At 47.1% G+C, this 18,692-nt stretch overlaps 1 protein-coding gene across 1 annotated transcript in view; it reads left to right on the forward strand.

The window, feature by feature from the left end:
* The window catches only part of GPR139 (G protein-coupled receptor 139), a 31,610-nt gene extending 12,918 nt beyond the window's left edge, over positions 1–18,692 (forward strand). Inside the window, exon 2 of the mRNA XM_029049938.2 lies at positions 14,723–18,692. Within this exon, the coding sequence (XP_028905771.1) occupies positions 14,723–15,657 (935 nt within the window). The 3' untranslated portion in view covers positions 15,658–18,692. The remainder of the gene's footprint in view (positions 1–14,722) is intronic.

The following is an 18,692-nucleotide window of genomic DNA, read 5'->3' on the forward strand; positions in this document are numbered from 1 at the left end:
ATACCTGGAGAAGTGGAAGTTGTCATAGTGAATGTACTTGTTTAATTTTAAAGTTCTTGATCCCAACAGCTGTAATTTCTGCACCAACAATTACCACTTAATGTGAGAAAGCCCTGGTCCCGGCTCAGTAGAGAATGAGATCTATAATCCTACAGAACTGGGTATTAGATACTCTCAGCCCCTTCTCTGGGCCAAAACGTATTGACTCTGTCGCTGGGGTGGAGGCAGGCGGGGAAGAAGGGATGGGTAGGAGGGAAAGGAAGCCTTCTCTCTCTCCCTCTCTCCACAGAGCTGCTCACAATGAGTCACCATGGCCTTGCTCTCAGAGCTACTTTGGGCCACTGCTTCCTACTTCTTCTTGGCCCCATTTCCCTCTCCTGAATTATTTGAGATTATTTTTAAACAAGAGCAGGTGGATGAATTCCCTACTCGAAAAATGAGAAATTGAGTTGCTTGAAGAAAACCAACCTTGAACACTCCCCTGGACAAACTGGTGGAAATCTGAAGCCTACTAGAATCATGCAGCAAACTACGCCTCAGCCAGCACCCGCTCTCTTTCCCCGTCAGTGCCTTTGCCCAGCGCGTGAGGAGGGGGTGAACCATCCCTCAAACAAAGAGTGCCCCAGGTGCCCTTAAAGACAGCACCAAGATTAGCGGCGCTCTCCGGATCCTTAATCTGGCTGCGTGTCACTACCTCTCCCCCGCCCCCAAACTCTTGTAGCCACTGCCCTAACAGCCTCCAGAGGGGTAAAATAATGCCGACGGTGACTGGAACTGTATTCCCCGTTCCCTCCATCGTCCCAGGTCCCAGTTGGCCACACTCCTCCTCCCAACCTGCCCTCAGCCCAGCTGCTCCACTTATTGCCGAGTAAATGGATCCGGTTTAGGCAGGCTGAGAAACAGTACGGCCTAGTGGAGAGAAGGACTTGGGTTCTAATTGCAGCTCCACCGCGTCTATGCTGTGTGACCTTGGGCAAGTCACTTCACTTCCTGTGCCTCAGTTACCTCATCTGTAAATGGGGATTAAGACTACGAGTCCCATGTAGAACAGGGACTGTGTCCAACCTAATTGTGTACCTGTCCCAGTGCCTAGTACAGTCCCTAGCACATAGTAAGCACTTAACAAATGCCATTTTTTATCATTATTATTAGTATTATCACTATCAGACTAGAAGTCCCCAAGGCCAGAACATTAAGTAGCCATCTCAGACTCTGACTCTTGCCTCCAGCCCTGTCAAGGAGTTCTCCTCTCTGGGTCCAGCTGCCGCTTTATCCACCAGCAGCATTCCTTTCACTGACAAGCCAGGTAGATGGAATTTGTCTTGTTACCTATGAAACCTGGATAGCACTAGGCAGGCTCTCCTCTTCCTTCCCTCCCCTCAACCCAGATACTTGTAATCATGCCCACAGTAAAGGATAAACGGGCCCAGCCGGTAATTCTCAGAAACACTTCACTTTGGAACCTGCAGTTTGACGTAAATTAGAGCATCTCCTGTCCCACAACCACACGTTTCAGGTTTGGGGTTTTTTTTGTCTAAAAATTCCCCAATGCTAATAAAACCCATTTCCATATAATTACATCTCCTTGACCTAAATGTCAGTCTGTGTGTACCTTCGCTGGATGTACAAAAACAATTTCTCGAGCTACATAAAATTGCCTTTTCAGTACTTCCGGATAATTGGGTGTCAGAATTGTCTTCTCTGTGGAGGCCCTGCTCCCTCCTCATCTACATCCGGCTGCTGACGTTTCGGCGCCCATCACCTGACTACGGTGGTGTTTTCGTGTCTCACACTGGGTGTCTCTGGGTGGAGAATTCAGCTTCCTAATAGCTGGTCCCAGGCGGAACAAAATGTCCTCCAGAAAACCGTCCTTGGAGAGGGCCCGCGTTGCGGCTCGCGTAGGATGCCGAGGTCTAAGACTGCAACAGCCGAGTTCCTCGTGGACTGACATCACTGACGGAAGAGAGAGAGGCTAAAGCGGGGCCTGACTTCAGCTACGTTCCCCCCTTCGGTGACAGTGAGGCTCTGCTGAAAATGTAAAAGTTTACATTCCAGCCATGCAGCTCCGTCCCGGAGTGCAGGGTTATGAGCAGGCGGCAGCCTGCCAGACACATTACAGGTCTGGGCAATAGACCCTCTGCCAGGCCAAACCCTCAAAGGTAATTCTTTCTTACCACATCTAACTCAAGAAGAAGTGGAGGAAAAGAGGAGAAAGAAAGACGTAGGGAAAAGAACGGAAAGTTAACGGGCCACTGTGGAAGGCTCATTAATGAACCAGAGCCTGTATAGTGGACATTTAACCCACAGTTCTTCCCCCCGGATGCAAAAGCTGACATCTTAAGTGGCACGTTACACCCTTCTCAGATACCACCCAGAGATACAATCCCCCGCCTTGAACTTAGTTTTAAAGTTTGTATTTCATTTCTGTTGTCTTTATTCACTTGACAAGTCATGGGCATTCAATCATTCAATGGCCCTTTGATGACACGTACTGCGTGCAGAGCTCTGAAGAGTTTGGGAGAGTGCCATAGACACGGGCATTTTCCAGAAAGAGTGAAGAGTGAAGAATCACCAATTGGTCCCCAGGGGCTCCCACACCTCTGGCGGGTCGCATCCTATGGCATCACTTCATCACCTGACTGAGATGGTCTTTTCGTGTCTCACGCTGGGCGTCTCTGGGTGGAGAATTCAGCTTCCTAATAGCTGGTCCCAGGGGGAACAAAATGTCCTCCAGGAACCTGTCCTTGGAGAGAGCCTGTGTGGTGACTCGCGTAGGATGAAGGCAGAAGGACTCTAGTAGGCTGATGTGTTTGCATGATTGGAGACAACGGCCGTATCTGAATTCCATTTTGCTCTAGCTGGTGTTTGCCGAGAGAGGAATATGGTCGAGGAACTCAGACCCAAAGCTGGAGTGGGATTGGACACATTTTGTATGCAAAATTGATAAGCTATTTGCCCGTAGCTAAAAATACCTGGCTCTGGCACCCGCTGGCGAAGAGACAGATGGATGGTACTTAGCGCAAGATGTTTAATCAACTAGCGCAAACCAGATAGGAGTCACAATTAGCCTTTGACACCCACAGTGAACTCAGGATGGAGGGACTGAATGCTCCTGACTTTCTATTGGCTGCCAGGTGCCCAGTGGGTTTGCACTAGTGCCCGAGGAAATTGAAAAATGAATGATCCTCTTCTCCCCACCCCCACCCCCCAGGCAGTAACCAGCTGGAGTGTTCAGAGCTGAGTGATGTCAACAAAACTTTCCTACTTGTGGGAAGAGCACAGGGAATGGAAATGCACTGGATTTAAGGTTTAAGATGAATGCCTGACCGGGAGAGGGCTCTGGGGAGAGGGATAGTGGACCCTCAAATGGAGAATCCAAGGGAGATTGCGGAATACCTTCTGAACGTACCTGGAAGCAAAAGTAAGTGACATCTGATATGGTCAAAGACTTATAGAAGGCATTTCTCCAAGATGCCTTCCCCTACTAGGCCCTTCTTTCCTCTTTTCCCACTCCTTCCTGCATCACCCTCGCACTTGGATTTGCTCCCTTTATTCACTTCTCCCTCAGTCCCTCCGCACTTATGTATATATCCATAATTTATTTATTTATATTAATGTCTGTCTGGAGAGTCCCTCTCCAGACTGTAAGATTGTTGTGGGCAGGGATCGTGTCTACCAAGTCTGCTACACTGTACTCTCCCCAGCACTTAATATAGTGCTTTACACACAGCGTTCAAGAAATAGGATGGGTGGATTGATTGATTAGCCCTCTCTGCATGCAAAGGGGAAGATGAAATAACCTCTCAAGATCACTTTGATTCTGGCATTAATGGCCAGAAACTCAAAAAATCCTGGGTCCCCTTTCAGATGGACCTCAATCACAACCTTACTCCTGTCTCTCTCTCTCTCTCTTTCCCAACTCACTGGCTTCCTTTCCATCTTCCCATCACTCCCATAATCCAAACTGAAAGAGAAGTAATTCCTGTTCGGTAGAAACCGGATGGGTTTCAAAAAGAACTGGAGGTGCTTAAAATTGAGATATTCCAAACATGTCTTCCCTTCTTCCAACTGTAACCCATCTGTCTCTTCAGTGATGTTCCCGATGGGTTTTCTGTCCGGCTAGCTTGCCAGCTCTCTGAAGGTCTCTAGTACGTGACATTTCACTCCTGGCTTGTCCCATATTCTGGAAGGCCCATTCCATAGTAAATCTGCTCTTCTCACCAGCAAGCAAGCATTCACAGTACTAAGGGCTAAATTCAGGGAATGATATTCATGGGGCAGGAGTGGGGATGTGGGAGGCCTGTTGAAACCTTGAAGAAGGAGGTATCTCATATGGGGTGGTGTCTACTGCCTAATAGATGCTTCAATACAACACATCAGCATCTGATCGGGGTGAGAGAGGAGGCTGTCTGGAGTGGAAGACTTAGATTAGGAATGAGGAGTTCAGCCAGCCAGCCAGAGACTTGGAGCATCATTATATGACCATTTCAACCCAACCTCCTTTAGAAACATACACCTAGAACCCTTAATGGCCAACTCTTGGATGTCAGCAAAGAACCTTGGAATAAAACTCAATGCTCTGAATCTTAGCCTCCCTCCATCACCGTGGTGATGCGTGAGGGAGTCAAATATAATCCAGGGGCCATGGGAAAATGATTCTACAGGAATAAAACTTTCTGTCCCTTTCTCACCCTCCTCATTCCCTGCCCGGTACTAGGATTGGCATCATTAAGCTTTTAGTACGTTACTTTGTACAAAGTAAGCACTCCATAAATATGACTGAATGAATGAATGAATCTATTTTCGGGAATCCCAGAGGGAGACAATTCTCCCCACCCCCAGAGGTGAGGTGTAACGGGACTTCATCAGGGAGATTTGCAACCCACGGATCTGCTGATCCCATCTTTGCTTAGGTCTGGTTTGCCCAGGGGACCTCCCCCCAAACCCCCACCAGGAAACCAGGAAGCCACAATGGGCAGGGCAGGCTGTCAGAGAGCATAGGCAGCAACCAGGTCCGATGGAGCTGTCAAGAGAAGGTTCACTGATTTGCCCGGCCTGCATCTTGGGCCGTGGCCGACGCTGAGAGGTAGGCACTGACTCAGTTTTCCCGCAATCGTGAGTCAGCCCCGGCCCTGGCTGCCCGCCACCTTTGCTCCCATTGTTGACACATTGGCAAGGTAGGCCCCTTGAGGCTCTCTGGCTGGCCCCACCACAATTAGACGAGGCCAGAGCCTCATCAGAGACCTGGGCCGGCTTTAGGGTTCAACAACAACATCACAAGGGACTGAAGGATTTTCGGAGGGATTTATGGGACAACCATGCAGACAAACGGAAGGAAAATAAGGTCTAAGAGGAAAAGTTAAAGGAGTTGAAATTAGCTGAGGGGCAGCCAGACAAGTCAAAGAAGGGTCACCTCTCAAGAGAATCACAACCAGCTAGTCTCCATCTCCTCTAGGGGGGCCATTCCTTTGGTTTTATCCTGGACAATTAGGTTTTAACCCAGTAGGTCGCCTGCCCTGTATTGACAAAGCACTGGACACTTTTGTGGCCAGTATCATTATTTGAAGCCCCCAGCCTTCATCCACCTTAGCTCCTACCATTGATTGGCCCCCATGTTTGCATGGGACTGGGGGGGGATGGGAAAATGTGATAGCCCTGAAGTGAGGGCAGGGGTCATGGTCCCCCAGTGACACCCTCTAGGTTCTACACATTTCCACCAAATATTCCCCTTGATATCATTAAGTTATGTTGCATAGCCTGAGTCCCGCATTTAATTTAAAGCAGAGCTGTTACTTCTGGGGTAACAGCGGGACATCGGGCATTCCCAAATACCATCCGTGGCCTCCCTAATCTCCTCTGGTTTTGTGAAACCTGAGGAACCAGACTGACAGTGCAGAATAGTCAGTCAGACTGTGGTACGTCAGCTGTGTGACTGTGGGCAAGTCACTTCACTTCTCTGTGCCTCAGTTCCCCCATCTGTAAAATGGGGATTAACTGTGAGCCTCACGTAGGACAACCTGATTACCCTGTATCTACCCCAGCGCTTAGAACAGTGCTCTGCACATAGTAGGCGCTTAACAAATACCAACATTATTATTATTATATATCGAGGGCCCACTAGGACCTTGGATGGGACACTTGTTCCCTTTATGCACCCCTCCCTCAGCCCCACAGCATTTATGTACATAGTTATAAAATATTTATTTATATTAATATCTGTCTCCTCTCTAGAATGGTAGCTCCTTGTGGGTAGGGAATTCATTCAATCATATTATTGAGCCCTTACTATGTGCAGAGCACTGTACTAAGCACTTACTTACTAGGGAATGTGTCTACCAACTCTGTTGTATTGTACGCTCCCAAGTATTGAGTACAGTGTTGTGTTCACAGTAAGCACTCAATTCATTCAATCATATTTATTGAGCTCTTACTGTGTGTAGTGCACCGTACTAAGCGCTTGGAAAGTACAATTCGGCAACAAATACAGGCAATCCCCACCCAACTATGATCAATTAATTATCTTGTACCAGAAGGATTGCAGATGGAGGTGGGGCTTCTGGGAGAGATGCGACCATGGCATCACTAGGGGTCGGAGATGACTCGACAGCATAAGACAAGATGAGATCTACCCCGATCAATCAGTGGTATTTATTGAGCACTGACTGTGTGCATACCACTGTACTAACCACTTGGGAGTGAACAATACAGTTAATAGATACTACTCTTGCCCATGAGGTATTTACAATCTAGCATTCAGTACAGCGGATGGCACATAGTAAGTGCTTAGCAAATGGTCATTCCTTCATTCAATTGTATTTATTACACACCTATGCATGCAGAGCGCCCTACTAAGTGCTTTGGAGAGTACAATAGAACAATAAACAGATACATTCCATGCCCACAACCTGCTTACAGCCTAGTGGGGGAGACAGACATTAAATAAAGAAATAAATGACAGATAAGTGTCGTGGGGCTGGGAGTGGGTGATGAATGAAGGGAGCAAGTCAGGGTGACATGGAAGGGAGACAGGAAGAACTTAGGGAAGAACTTTGGAGATGTGCCTTCAATAAGGCTTTAAAGGGGAGAGAGTAATTATTATTATTCTCTTTCCCTCCCCCTCATCACCCCCAAATGCTAGTCCTGAGGCAGGCTGGATTCTCAGGATAACATTCTAGCAGAAGTCCCCTTATTTAGGAGTCTGAAGGCTGAGGAATTGCAACTCACACTCTCCCAGATGGGAGAGGTGGAGCAGTGGGGACCGCAGCTGGGATTCCTGACAGTCATTTCATCAGATGAAGAGTCTCTGAGGTTGGAAGCAGGTGGCAAAACAGCTGCACTCATGAGCTTCCCCCTTTTAGATTATTCCTAGAGACTGCTGGCATACCGGGTAGAAAGGGACCACTCTCAAGAAAAGTCTGTGAGGACACATAGGCCGGTCCCCCGGACAGATAGCTCCTTCTCCCTCCTCCAGCCTAGGGACACCAGTAAACAGCCTAACTTATGAACCCGGCCAGCACTGGGATTTTTCTGCTCATGGCTCTACCCTCTTAGAGCAGAGTAGGGCATGGATGGTAATATTTAGAAGTCAATACGTGATGGGGAGAGAGGGAGGAAAGAACTGGGGCAAGCAGAGTGAGGCTGGGAGAGGAGAAGGAAAGACAAGAGGGAGTATAACCTGGAGACAGGAGAGGGAAGTAGATGACAGGACAGCAAGCCAGAACCAGGAAGTCCAAAGCCCCTCAAGACGGCTGGGATCGGGGAGAGAGCTGGAGTAGAGGAGCAGGGACTAGAGAGGAGTGCTGAGAGGCAGAGAGAGCAAGACTCAGTCACCTCCGGGTTCTGACTCTGACAGTGTGACACCTGAGAGGACTGGAAAAGGGAACCGAAAAGGCAAGGGTCCACTCAAGGGACCATATTGCTTTGGATTCTAATTTTGCAGACACAGAGGGAAAAAGTGCCTGCTCACGCCCGGGCTATGCTATCAGTCAGTATGTGGTGAAATCTGACGGAGTGACCTGTGTTGCACTTTCACCTGCTACTGAAATTCTCCCCAGTTTGAGCACAGTAAGTCATGAGATTTGGGAAATTGGATTTCCCCAAGAATGTGTTGGGGAGACTTTGCAATCATGAAATTTAGGCTTAATATTTACCAGAAAGCTTAAAGCTTCTAGGTGACAATATTTGAGCAAAGGATTTGCTTTTTGGAAAGCTCTGACATTTTGATCATCCAGTTCAGTCGGGCTGGAGGGGAAGGGATTGGTTTGGTTTCCCCGGAAGTGGTCTGAAGAGCAGAATTCTCTTGCCGCGGAACCGGTCAGGAAATGGAAATTCAGGGAGAGATCCCACAGAGGTGCTCTCAGCAACCCTGCCCCACCCCATCTGGCTCACTCATCTTTCCTCTTTGGGGTGTTTGGGGTGTTAAAAATTCCATTATGGAAATCTAAGCTCAGGCGGCATTTGGAAGTCAAGAGTTTCAGTAAATGTCAAGTGATAAGAGTGGAAAAACATTCCTGTTTCAGAAAATCCATCTGATCCCCACCTGTCTCCCCCTCTCTCCTGTCTCAAATTTTAGGGATGCTTCTCCTACCCCTCAGAGGGTCTTGGGGGAAAAGCCACCTGACAAACAGTGTGTGATGTTGGGTATTTGAGAGGCTAGCCTCAACGGAGAGGCAATTATGATAAAATCTGGAAAAGATCTAATATAAATACCTAGCAATTTAACCCATCAGTAGATGGGACCTTGTTGCTCAGTGTAGTAATTAAAATGGGGTGGCATATGGAATGGTCTAGTTGTGTGGTGTTTTCCAAAGAATCGACAGACAAAAGTCCACCTGTGAAGTGAGCTCCTATGATGGAGAACACGGTATAGTAGGGCCATGGCTATTTATTGATGGCCATTACTTCCCTAAGGAGATGGGATGAGAATTATTATCCCTACTGTTCAGATGGGGAAAATGAGGTTCAGTCGATCTGAAGCCACACAAATAGGCAGAAGCAGCTTGGGAAATTCAACCCTTGTGCCCTTGCTCCCAAGCCAGTACACTTCCTAGTAAGCCACACTTTGGTCAACACTCTCAACCCCTGCTATCTGAGTGAGCATGCAGACACCAGATTGATCAGTGTTCTCTGGTCAAGAGGATTCTGGCAGGTGGGAGTGGGAAGGTGGATTTGTTAGGGAATTCATTAAGCACTTACTTTGTACCGAACACTGTATTAACCTCTGGGATAGATATATAATAACCAGATCAGATGGTCCCCCCGCAACATGGGGTTCCCAAAAGCAAGGAAAAAGAGTCATCTTGGTCCCATTTTACAGAGAAGAAAACTGAACCCAGAGAAGTGAAGGGACTTAACCTGGACTGTAAGCTCACTGTAAGCTCCCCCAGGCTGTGCTCTTTCAAACAGGTCATGCTGGATTGGCAAGCGGGCCCCTCATCCAACCATCTGGGCTCCAGTGGACAACAGAGCTGCCTTTCTGTTTTTCCTTACAGGGCATACTAGGCCATGCCTGCTCAAATACTGCAACCATTCTTCACTGTTAATACAATTCTACCTCCTTTTTTTGGGGAGATGCTGCAGTTCATCACAGTGAAGCTTCCAGCCAGCTCTTAGAAGTCTTCAGCAGTGCCCTGTCAAACCCAACACTACCTAGGGGCTTTCCTCTGGACAGAGAGAGTGTGTTGGAGTTATCTTTACTCGTTAGAGTGTGAGCTCCTCATGGGCAGGGAACTCTACAAACTCTGTTATATTGTACTTTACCGTACCCTTAGTACAGTACTCTACATACAATAAATGCTCAATAGATCCAATTTATCGATTGCTGTTCAGGAAGGTGTACAATTGTAAGAGGTGACTAGGATTTTAATCATAATAATAATTATGATGGTATTTGTTAAGCACTTTCTGTTTAGGCTGGAGTTTTTCAGGTATCATCCTGTTCCTGCAGCTGATCTCTGCCTTCAATCAAATACATCTGTTGGCTGAAAGACAAAAGCAAACACACAGACACGCACACACAGACCACACGCAGATTCTCTTTCTGTGTCTTTCTCTTTCTTAAGCCAAAAGCTGCACTCGTATCACCTGTTTTCTCCTCATTCCATTTCCTATTTCCCTCATTAGAGTATGCTTAAATTGTCAGTCTTCAATCATTCTGAGTTCTGAGCTCGGAGTGCCTCAAAGGAGCTGTGCTCTGAAATCTAAGAAATAAGTACAAAACTCGTACCCATGGAAATGGATAAGATGAGAATTTCTTGGGTTTCCTCAGCTGTATCTTCTTCCAAAAAATCAGTTCCCATAGCACAGAAGCGAGGAGGTGTGATTAGGGGAGAGGAAGAGAAAGAGAGAGAGAGAAAGAGTCAGTCCATAATATTTACTGAGCACTTACTGGGTGCTAAGCATTATATTAAGCTCTTGGGAGAAAACTATATAACAATATAACAGACACATTCGCTGCCCACAATGAGCTTTGAGTCCGGGGGTGAGAGAGTGAGAGAGAGAGAGAATATGTCTTTGTGTGTATGCGTATATTTTGTCTGGTTCACCCCATCTCAAGGAGGGGGGGACGGGGGAGTGTTGGGTTGAAGCATTTTTAACTATTTCCCCAGTGAAGTAAACTGTGTTAATGTGTATTTAAATTGTATGATTGGCTCTATGCACACCATCTACTCAAAGGTTTCACTAAGTTTTTTTTTTTTCTTGGAAAAAAAAATGGTTGCCAATCCCTGATGTCAAATATTTCTGTCGGTGGGGCATTGAGAACTGGCCCCTGAATCCCACTGGTTCTAGAAGGCCCGCAACCCCCAACCCTCCGCTCCAACTGCGAATACCATGCTCATCGACAACAGCTTAGGGCACAGTCGTTCTCCTGCTTTAGAGGATGAACAGAAATTTTCTGTTTAGCGACATCAGGCTGCACCTGCTACTGCTCTGTAGGGAATGATGGAGATTGACTGAAGAGCTCGGTGCAGCCCTTCAATACGACAGCAAAAACCAATCCAGTGCATGTTGTACGGGTGCTGGGTTTCACTTTTCCTCCTTCCTCCTGACCTATCCGGAAGGCCTGTGGTATAGGCAGTCCTATATTGTTCTCTCTGAGGCTACAAAATAGCAGGATCTGTCTTTTAGCTCCTCACATGGTGTGTCTGAACAGTGTTTTTCTGTTTGGGGTGAAGACTTGCTACATACGTACAGTGCGGATGAGTCTGTTCTTAGGGTCAATCCAACCCAGGAATGAAATCCCACCATTAGCAGCCTCGTTTCACACACATCTGAGCTTTGGGGATTTTTTTAAATGGTATTTGTTAAGCGCTTACTATGAGGCAGACACTGAACTAAGCACTAGGGTAAATACAGGCTAATCAGGTTGAACACAGAGCATGTCTCCCATGGAGATCACAGTCTTAATCCCCATTTTAGAGGTGAGTTAAGTGAGACCAAAAAAATGAAGTGACTTGCCTAAGGCCACACAGTAGACAAGTGGTAGAGCTGGGATTAGAACCCAGGTCCTTCTGACTCCCAGGCCTGTGGTCTATCCACTGAGCCACTCTGCTTTCACATTTGATCCCTTCTACCCACACAGTGTGGAGTACAAGTTCCCTCTGCCACTACTTTGGATGGAGAGTGAGACTCAGAATAAAGGTGAGCTAGCAATGTCTGCCTCTTACCCAGAAGCTTCTGTTCCCACTCTTCCAGGCTGCATAGAAAGGAAAGGGGTTCGAGGCGGATTCCACCTTTCCTGGCTGAAGGGAGTCTACACATCCATTACAATATTTAACACCACCTCCCCTTCCCCATCAGTAATAATAATAATAATAATAATGATGTTGGTATTTGTTAAGCGCTTACTATGTGCCGAGCACTGTTGTAAGCGCTGGGGTAGGCACAGGGGAATCAGGTTGTCCCACGTGGGGCTCACAGTCTTAATCCCCATTTTACAGATGAGGTAACTGAGGCACCGAGAAGTTAAGCGACTTGCCCAAAGTCACACAGTTGACAAGTGGCCGAGCCGGCATTCGAACCCATGACCTCTGACTCCAAAGCCCGTGCTCTTTCCACTGAGCCACGCTTCTCTAGCCACGCTGCTTCTCTAGTAAATTCTTGCTCCCTTGCCTGAATCTCTCACATCATAGTTCAAGCCCCTTACTGCCACAGGAGTAAAGAGGGCTGTTGACGGGATTCAAAACTGTCCCTTGGGGCAGCAAGGTGGGGTCATTGTCTGCTGGGACATTGAAGGGGCAGATGGGCCAACCTGGTGTGGAACCATCAGAGAGAGGATGGTTCGTTGCGAATGGATCCTTTGTGCGGCTGGTCAATGATGAAGTATCTCTAGCCCCGAGACCCCTCACCCGGCTCCCACTACTTAGCCTGGAGGAAGAGGGAAGCGTCTAAGCAGATATCCTAGCCCACTTTATAAAAGTCCAACTGCTCCCAGCCCCAGAGAACGCACGACAGCACACTGTGTACCAAAATCACTTGGTAGGGCTACCGGACAGGAGGAAGATGATCCATATTGTTCCCTGTTTTGGCTGCCTTGCTTCTTCTCAGGGGTCATCCTTAAGGGGCCTGAGAGAATGCAGCTGCCTGGGCTGTCCTCTGGGATTTGCTCAGGACTGTTGCAAAGCCTCACAGCTTGGGGGGGAGCACTGCCATATCCAGTGAATATTGGTCCCAAAACAACAATGAGGTCATCATGAATTCTCCCAGCCTTCCCTCACCTCATTCCCTGAGTCAGGAGACCACGGTCCTAATCCCAACTCTGGTGTGTAACTGCTGTGCACCTTTGAGCATGGCACTGGTCTTCTCTGTGTCCCAGTTTCCTCACCTGTAAAATGGGGATTTGATACCTATTCATCATTTCTCACAACCCCTGCCAGACTGGGAACCCCGAGGAGCACAGAAACTATGTCTAATCTGATCGTATTGTACCTACCCCTGGGGCTTAGCTAAGAGCCTGGCAAATACCACCATTATTAAGGTCAGCAAAGAATGGGGACGGAGGAGAGCTTGGAGACCCATGGACAGGTCTGGAGGAATGAAGTTCATATCTCTGGGCTCACTTATCATGAATGTAGCTTGGTCCCAGGGCCACCCTCCTGGAATTCTGGGGAGTCAGTCAATCCTATTTACTGAGCACTTACTGTGTACACAGCACGGTACTAAACACTTGGGAGAGTACATTCCCTGCTCCCAACGAGTTTACAGCCTAGAGGGGAGCAGCCTGGAGCAGCTCATTGTAATAAAAGGATGGAGGGTCTCAGATCCAACCACGTCCATGTGCTGTTGTCAGGATCCAAGGACCCAGGCACAGCTAGGCCTGCCTCAGCAAACAATTGCCACAGGAGGCTGGCCCAAGCAGAGAGAGTGGGTGGTTCTGGGCTTCATTCCACCTCAGGCTCCTGGAAAGCCTGGAGTTGCCTTTGTCTTCACCGTCATGTAAATTCTTCTCTGCTTTAGGGGACACTCTAGGTTGCAAGCTCCTTTCATGGGTCCATTTTTGCACAGTGTGAACAAAACCCCCAGAATGCTCCCTAATTAAGTGGATAAACCTCTATCTGCTCAGTTTAAAAGGAGCTGGAAATCTGAGTCTTATTGTGCATGCAATTTGGAGGTTGAGCTATTAGCAAGTTGATTAAGGCAAGTTTTCCAAGTGGTGGGTGGGGAGGGGAGCCACTCCACTCCACTCATCCTGTAATGGGATTTGAGCACTTCCACTCTCCCCTACTTCTACTCTAACAACAAATTTCCCAGAACATTTTTTAAAAAGGTGGGGAAGGAGATTCTGAAAGCCTGTTGTACCTCAGCCTCTCAGCCATCCCGGTGAGCAGAGCCGGTCGGCACGAGGGCACCAGGCCCCCAGTATCACGTACAAGACGATAGAGAAGCCTCCCTCCTGAGTCATGGTGGGAAAGGTTTCTCTGCCTTCAGCCCAGTCCAGGCCAGCTCCACCATCTAAGCAAGCTAAGGACTGCTCTGGCAGAGTACTGTTCCGCTAGAGGCTCTTTCATCTCATTGTGATTTCTAATTTCTGCCTTGTGGTTCAGCTGCCATCTGTATTCCTTCCTTCAGCTAAAATGTCTTAAGTTCGCTCTCTGGATCCATTGGGGCAGCTGGACTCAGGTTGATCCTTATCCAGTTTTGCCTAACCCCAGTGAAGCAGAGTTTGGTACTATAAGAAAGCCCCACCAAACCTACTTCACCAAGCATGTTACTCTCCACTTGGAAGCTCTACTACAAACCCACCTTCTGTACGATGCTTCTGAACGGCTCTCCCCTGTACTAAGCACCTGGATGTATAGAGCAGAAGTTGTAGATATGACTGCCTTCAAGGAGTTTACAATCCAAAATAGCATCAAATTATGGGGCCTCGGGAGGCCATTCATTCACTCGCTCATTCATTCAGTTGTATTTATTGAGCGCTTACTGTGTGCGAATCTCTGTACTAAACACTTGAGAGACCATAACAGTAAATAGATACATTCCCTGCGCACAATGAGCTTACAGTCTAGAGGGGGAGACAGGCATTAATATAAATGAATACATAAATGCATACATAAATGTGGGCAGGAAATGTCCCCATTTATTGCTGCATTGGACTCTCTCAAGTACTGTCAGCTCTGCACACTGTAAGCGCTCCATAAATACAATTGAATGAATAAATTACAGATAGCAAACAAGAGCAGTAGGGTTTCAGCACTAACGACCTCTCTTCTTGTCCCCACAGCGAACATCCTGACTGTCATCATCCTTTCCCAGCTGGTGGCTCGGCGACAGAAATCCTCCTATAACTATCTCTTAGCCCTCGCGGCGGCTGACATCCTGGTCCTATTCTTCATCGTGTTCGTGGACTTTCTGTTGGAAGACTTCATCTTGAACAAGCAGATGCCTCAAGTCCCGGACAAAGTCATCGAAGTCCTGGAATTTTCTTCCATCCACACGTCCATCTGGATTACCGTTCCCCTCACGATAGACAGGTACATCGCGGTCTGCCACCCCCTCAAATATCACACCGTCTCCTACCCGGCCCGTACTAGGAAAGTCATCGTCAGCGTCTACGTCACCTGCTTCTTGACCAGTATCCCCTACTACTGGTGGCCCAACATTTGGATCGAAGACTACATCAGCACCTCCGTGCACCACGTCCTCATCTGGGTTCACTGCTTCACCGTCTACCTGGTGCCCTGTTCCATTTTCTTCATCTTAAACTCCATCATCGTGTACAAGCTCAGGCGGAAAAGCAATTTCCGACTCCGGGGATACTCCACGGGGAAAACCACCGCCATCTTGTTTACCATCACCTCCATTTTCGCCATGCTGTGGGCCCCCAGAATCATCATGATCCTGTATCACCTTTACGTCTCCCCCATCCACAACAGCTGGCTGGTGCATATTGTATCAGACATTGCCAATATGCTGGCCCTGCTGAACACGGCGATTAATTTCTTCCTCTACTGTTTCATTAGCAAGCGATTCCGCACCATGGCCGCGGGCACCCTCAAGGCTTTCTTCAAGTGCCAGAAGCAGCCTGTTCAATTCTATACGAATCATAACTTTTCCATAACCAGTAGTCCTTGGATCTCCCCTGCCAACTCCCACTGTATCAAAATGCTCGTTTATCAGTACGATAAAAATGGGAAGCCTATAAAGATATCCCCCTGACCTGGGGGGGAGCAGTTGCTAGCTGGCCCCCACCCCTTCACCTTCAGCTCCCCTTCTGGGGTGTGATTCACCTCACCTAGACAAAGCTGAACATGCTCTTCCTGAGAGAGGGAATTTAATTTCGCATCTCCGTCGACTGAAAGACGTTGAGGGTGATAGATGGGAAGTGTGGTAGGTGGGTAGGAATGGGAGGAGAAGCCTTGGTTCTTTCCAAGTCGAGGCAAGAACCACCACCCCGACCATTTCATACCAACGCATAGGCTATGCACCCCCCCCCCCACCAAGACCTCAAGACTGTGCCGTTCGGTTACTCTCAAGTCGGTGCTCGCTCGAATCTTAGCGTCACACCTTGTGGGGGAACAGCACCTTTTACAAATTCCCTCAGCCCCGACAGGGCTTTACTGAAACCACGTTCTTTACGAAAAGAGCTGATGCGACCGTGAGCGCCTAGCTCCGAACGTGGATGTCTTTTTTGTATTTTTCAAAGAATCACTTGCGTTGTGTGCACTTGCCTATACTGAACTCTCCCCACGCATCTGCTGCTGGTGTCCGAGGTGACCTTCTGCTGGGGTTGGAGGCCCCGGGCAGTTTCTGAACTCTTATCCCCCTCGACCCCCAGCAGGTTCTCTTTGGAAAAGGCTCTCCATAAAACTGCTCCATCCTCCGTCTGCCTGGGGTAGGCAGGGGAGCAGAGGGATCAAAAGCCATTCTGCAAATTGCCATTTTGGATAGAATTTTATTTATTTGCCTCATCCCAAGGCAGAGACAATGTCTCGGGAGAAGGAGAAAATAAGAATTCTTGAGCCCAGAACAACAAAAAAAAAAAGCACATTCTTGCCATTAGATTTAAGTAGGCTTGTCATAAGCTTTTGTGTATGAAGACTTCCTCAGCTTTACAGTGTTCTATGTTTTAATCTAGAAAAGCTTATTGTTGTTGTTGGAGAGTCTGATGTAAGCTTTTGCACATAAGCCTTTTACGTCTAGAGTTTCAGGCCTGCTCTTAATGGGAGCCACGGAGCGGTGAGCCCGAGTCCCAGGGGTCATGTGGCTTGTAGAGGTATCCTCCGTTTGCTTTAATTGAAACGGCTTCAAAAATCGCCTCAGTGATTTAGGCATCAGTCACTGGCGCACCTCAAGGGTGGGGAGGAAACACCAACTCTCCCTAAGAGTTCTTACATGCAATCGGCAATTCCAAATATGAAATGGAAGCTGCCGATATATAAGGACAGTTCATCACCTAAGCTTTTCTCCCAATTTTTAATTGACTGGTGGTCCGGTTGGGACTGCTTTAGTCCCCATCTGAGCTAATAACCCAGACCTCGGGAAGAGATGAGGTGCTGTTTCCTTGCATGGCCCAAACTAGCACAACTATGTCAGCTAAATAGGGGCTTCTCAATGAATAAAAATTACAAGCGCACATATGCACAAACACACACACACGAATGGGTTTACCTGGCTCCTGTTGCCAATTTCAAGAATTGGCAACTTTCCACAATTTCAACTTTCCATAATGCTCCCCAGTTTGAGTTTGCCTGGGTTCATAAGACTTCCAGTCTGTACCTTGCGCAACAATTCTGGAGATTCTGACCCTGATGCTTTATAGAACCAAGCAAAAATTGGGCCCTCGATCTATCATTTTCCAAATGTTTCCTCAATTTCTGATGCAACTTAGGGAATGGTCTACTCTTCTCTGAAGCGAGGAGAGTAGTAGTAGTAGTAATATTTTTGGACACTAGGGAAGTTCAGAATAACAAAGGGACACGTTCCCTGCTCCCAAGAAGCTTACACTCTAAAAGAGGGAGGTGAGGAGGAGAGGAGGATAAAAATTTCCTCTGACTTCTAAATTTGTTCATTCACCTGATGTCCATCCACAGGACAGGGTTTGTGGTAAACATTCAGGGAGCGAATACTCCACTTCAGTGTGTCATGAACCCCCAGATATCCAAGGAAAAAAATCACCTCCTTGCTGGCTTGCTAATTTTTTAATCCGTGTGAGTTCTACCTATTTTCCCTACATCCCGCCATCCCTTTGAGAGGATTCCTTCTTTGTGAATCGATCTTAACCAAAGGGTCTCTACGTGAAACAGGTCTATTTATTTTTGAAAAGCCTAGTTAGTGACAAGGAATGCTATTTGGAGTTCTACGTGACTGAGTCCAAGTGCAATACCTGTAAAGATTAAGCGATTCATTTTTGAGAATGTATTTAACACGAGAACCGATATTTATAAGAATTTCATTATTCTACTTATTATAGCATTACTCATACATGAATAATTGAATGTTTTAATTTTTTTAAAAAAACCAAATGCCCCACTGGGGGAAGGAATGCAGTCCGTATGCTCTAATTTATTACTTTTCTTATAATGATAGAATAGCCGTGAAATCTGACTGTTTTCCTTCTGATTATATTTTATCTTTTGATAAACAGTATTTAAAAGAGGTCTGATTTTGTGAAGTCATTCCACTGAGTTATTGGAGTTTTCTGAGTATAACTCATCAAATGGCCTTGAGTCATGCCAGTTGGGTGCGGACCTCATGAACCATTTGGTTTCAGTGAATTTGAGGGCTTTACTCACTTAATAGTAACTTTAATGGTAATATAATGAGAGTAAAATAATTTAAAAAAAACAAAAAACTTTGAAGCCTTTTCTTTCAGGCCAGTTTTGGGAAACGAAGCCTTGACTTTTGAAGTCTGCCATGTAGGAGCTGCTGTTTTCTGGTACTAAAGCTATTGCCTTATATTTGGTTTTGTGGCGTATCTTGGAAGACTGATGTTAACTAGCCCAGTATCTTGCTATTTTATTTGTACTCCTATTGGACCTGCAGTAAATTTAAGCAAGCACATGCTGTCTTTTTTAGTGAACACCTGGAATCGAAACGTCGTGGGGAAGAGGGCAAGGAAGACAGGCAGACAGACAAACTGGAGGACTGAACTCTTTCTGCAGATTCCTGCAATGGGAAACAGCAGCTCTGCCCAGTAGGAGGCTGTATGAAGTGAACAGAACAGTTGAATGGAATGTTGGGTATTCCAGTTC

Source organism: Ornithorhynchus anatinus, chromosome 2 (genome assembly GCF_004115215.2).
Source record: "Ornithorhynchus anatinus isolate Pmale09 chromosome 2, mOrnAna1.pri.v4, whole genome shotgun sequence".
NCBI classification, from domain to species: domain Eukaryota; kingdom Metazoa; phylum Chordata; class Mammalia; order Monotremata; family Ornithorhynchidae; genus Ornithorhynchus; species Ornithorhynchus anatinus.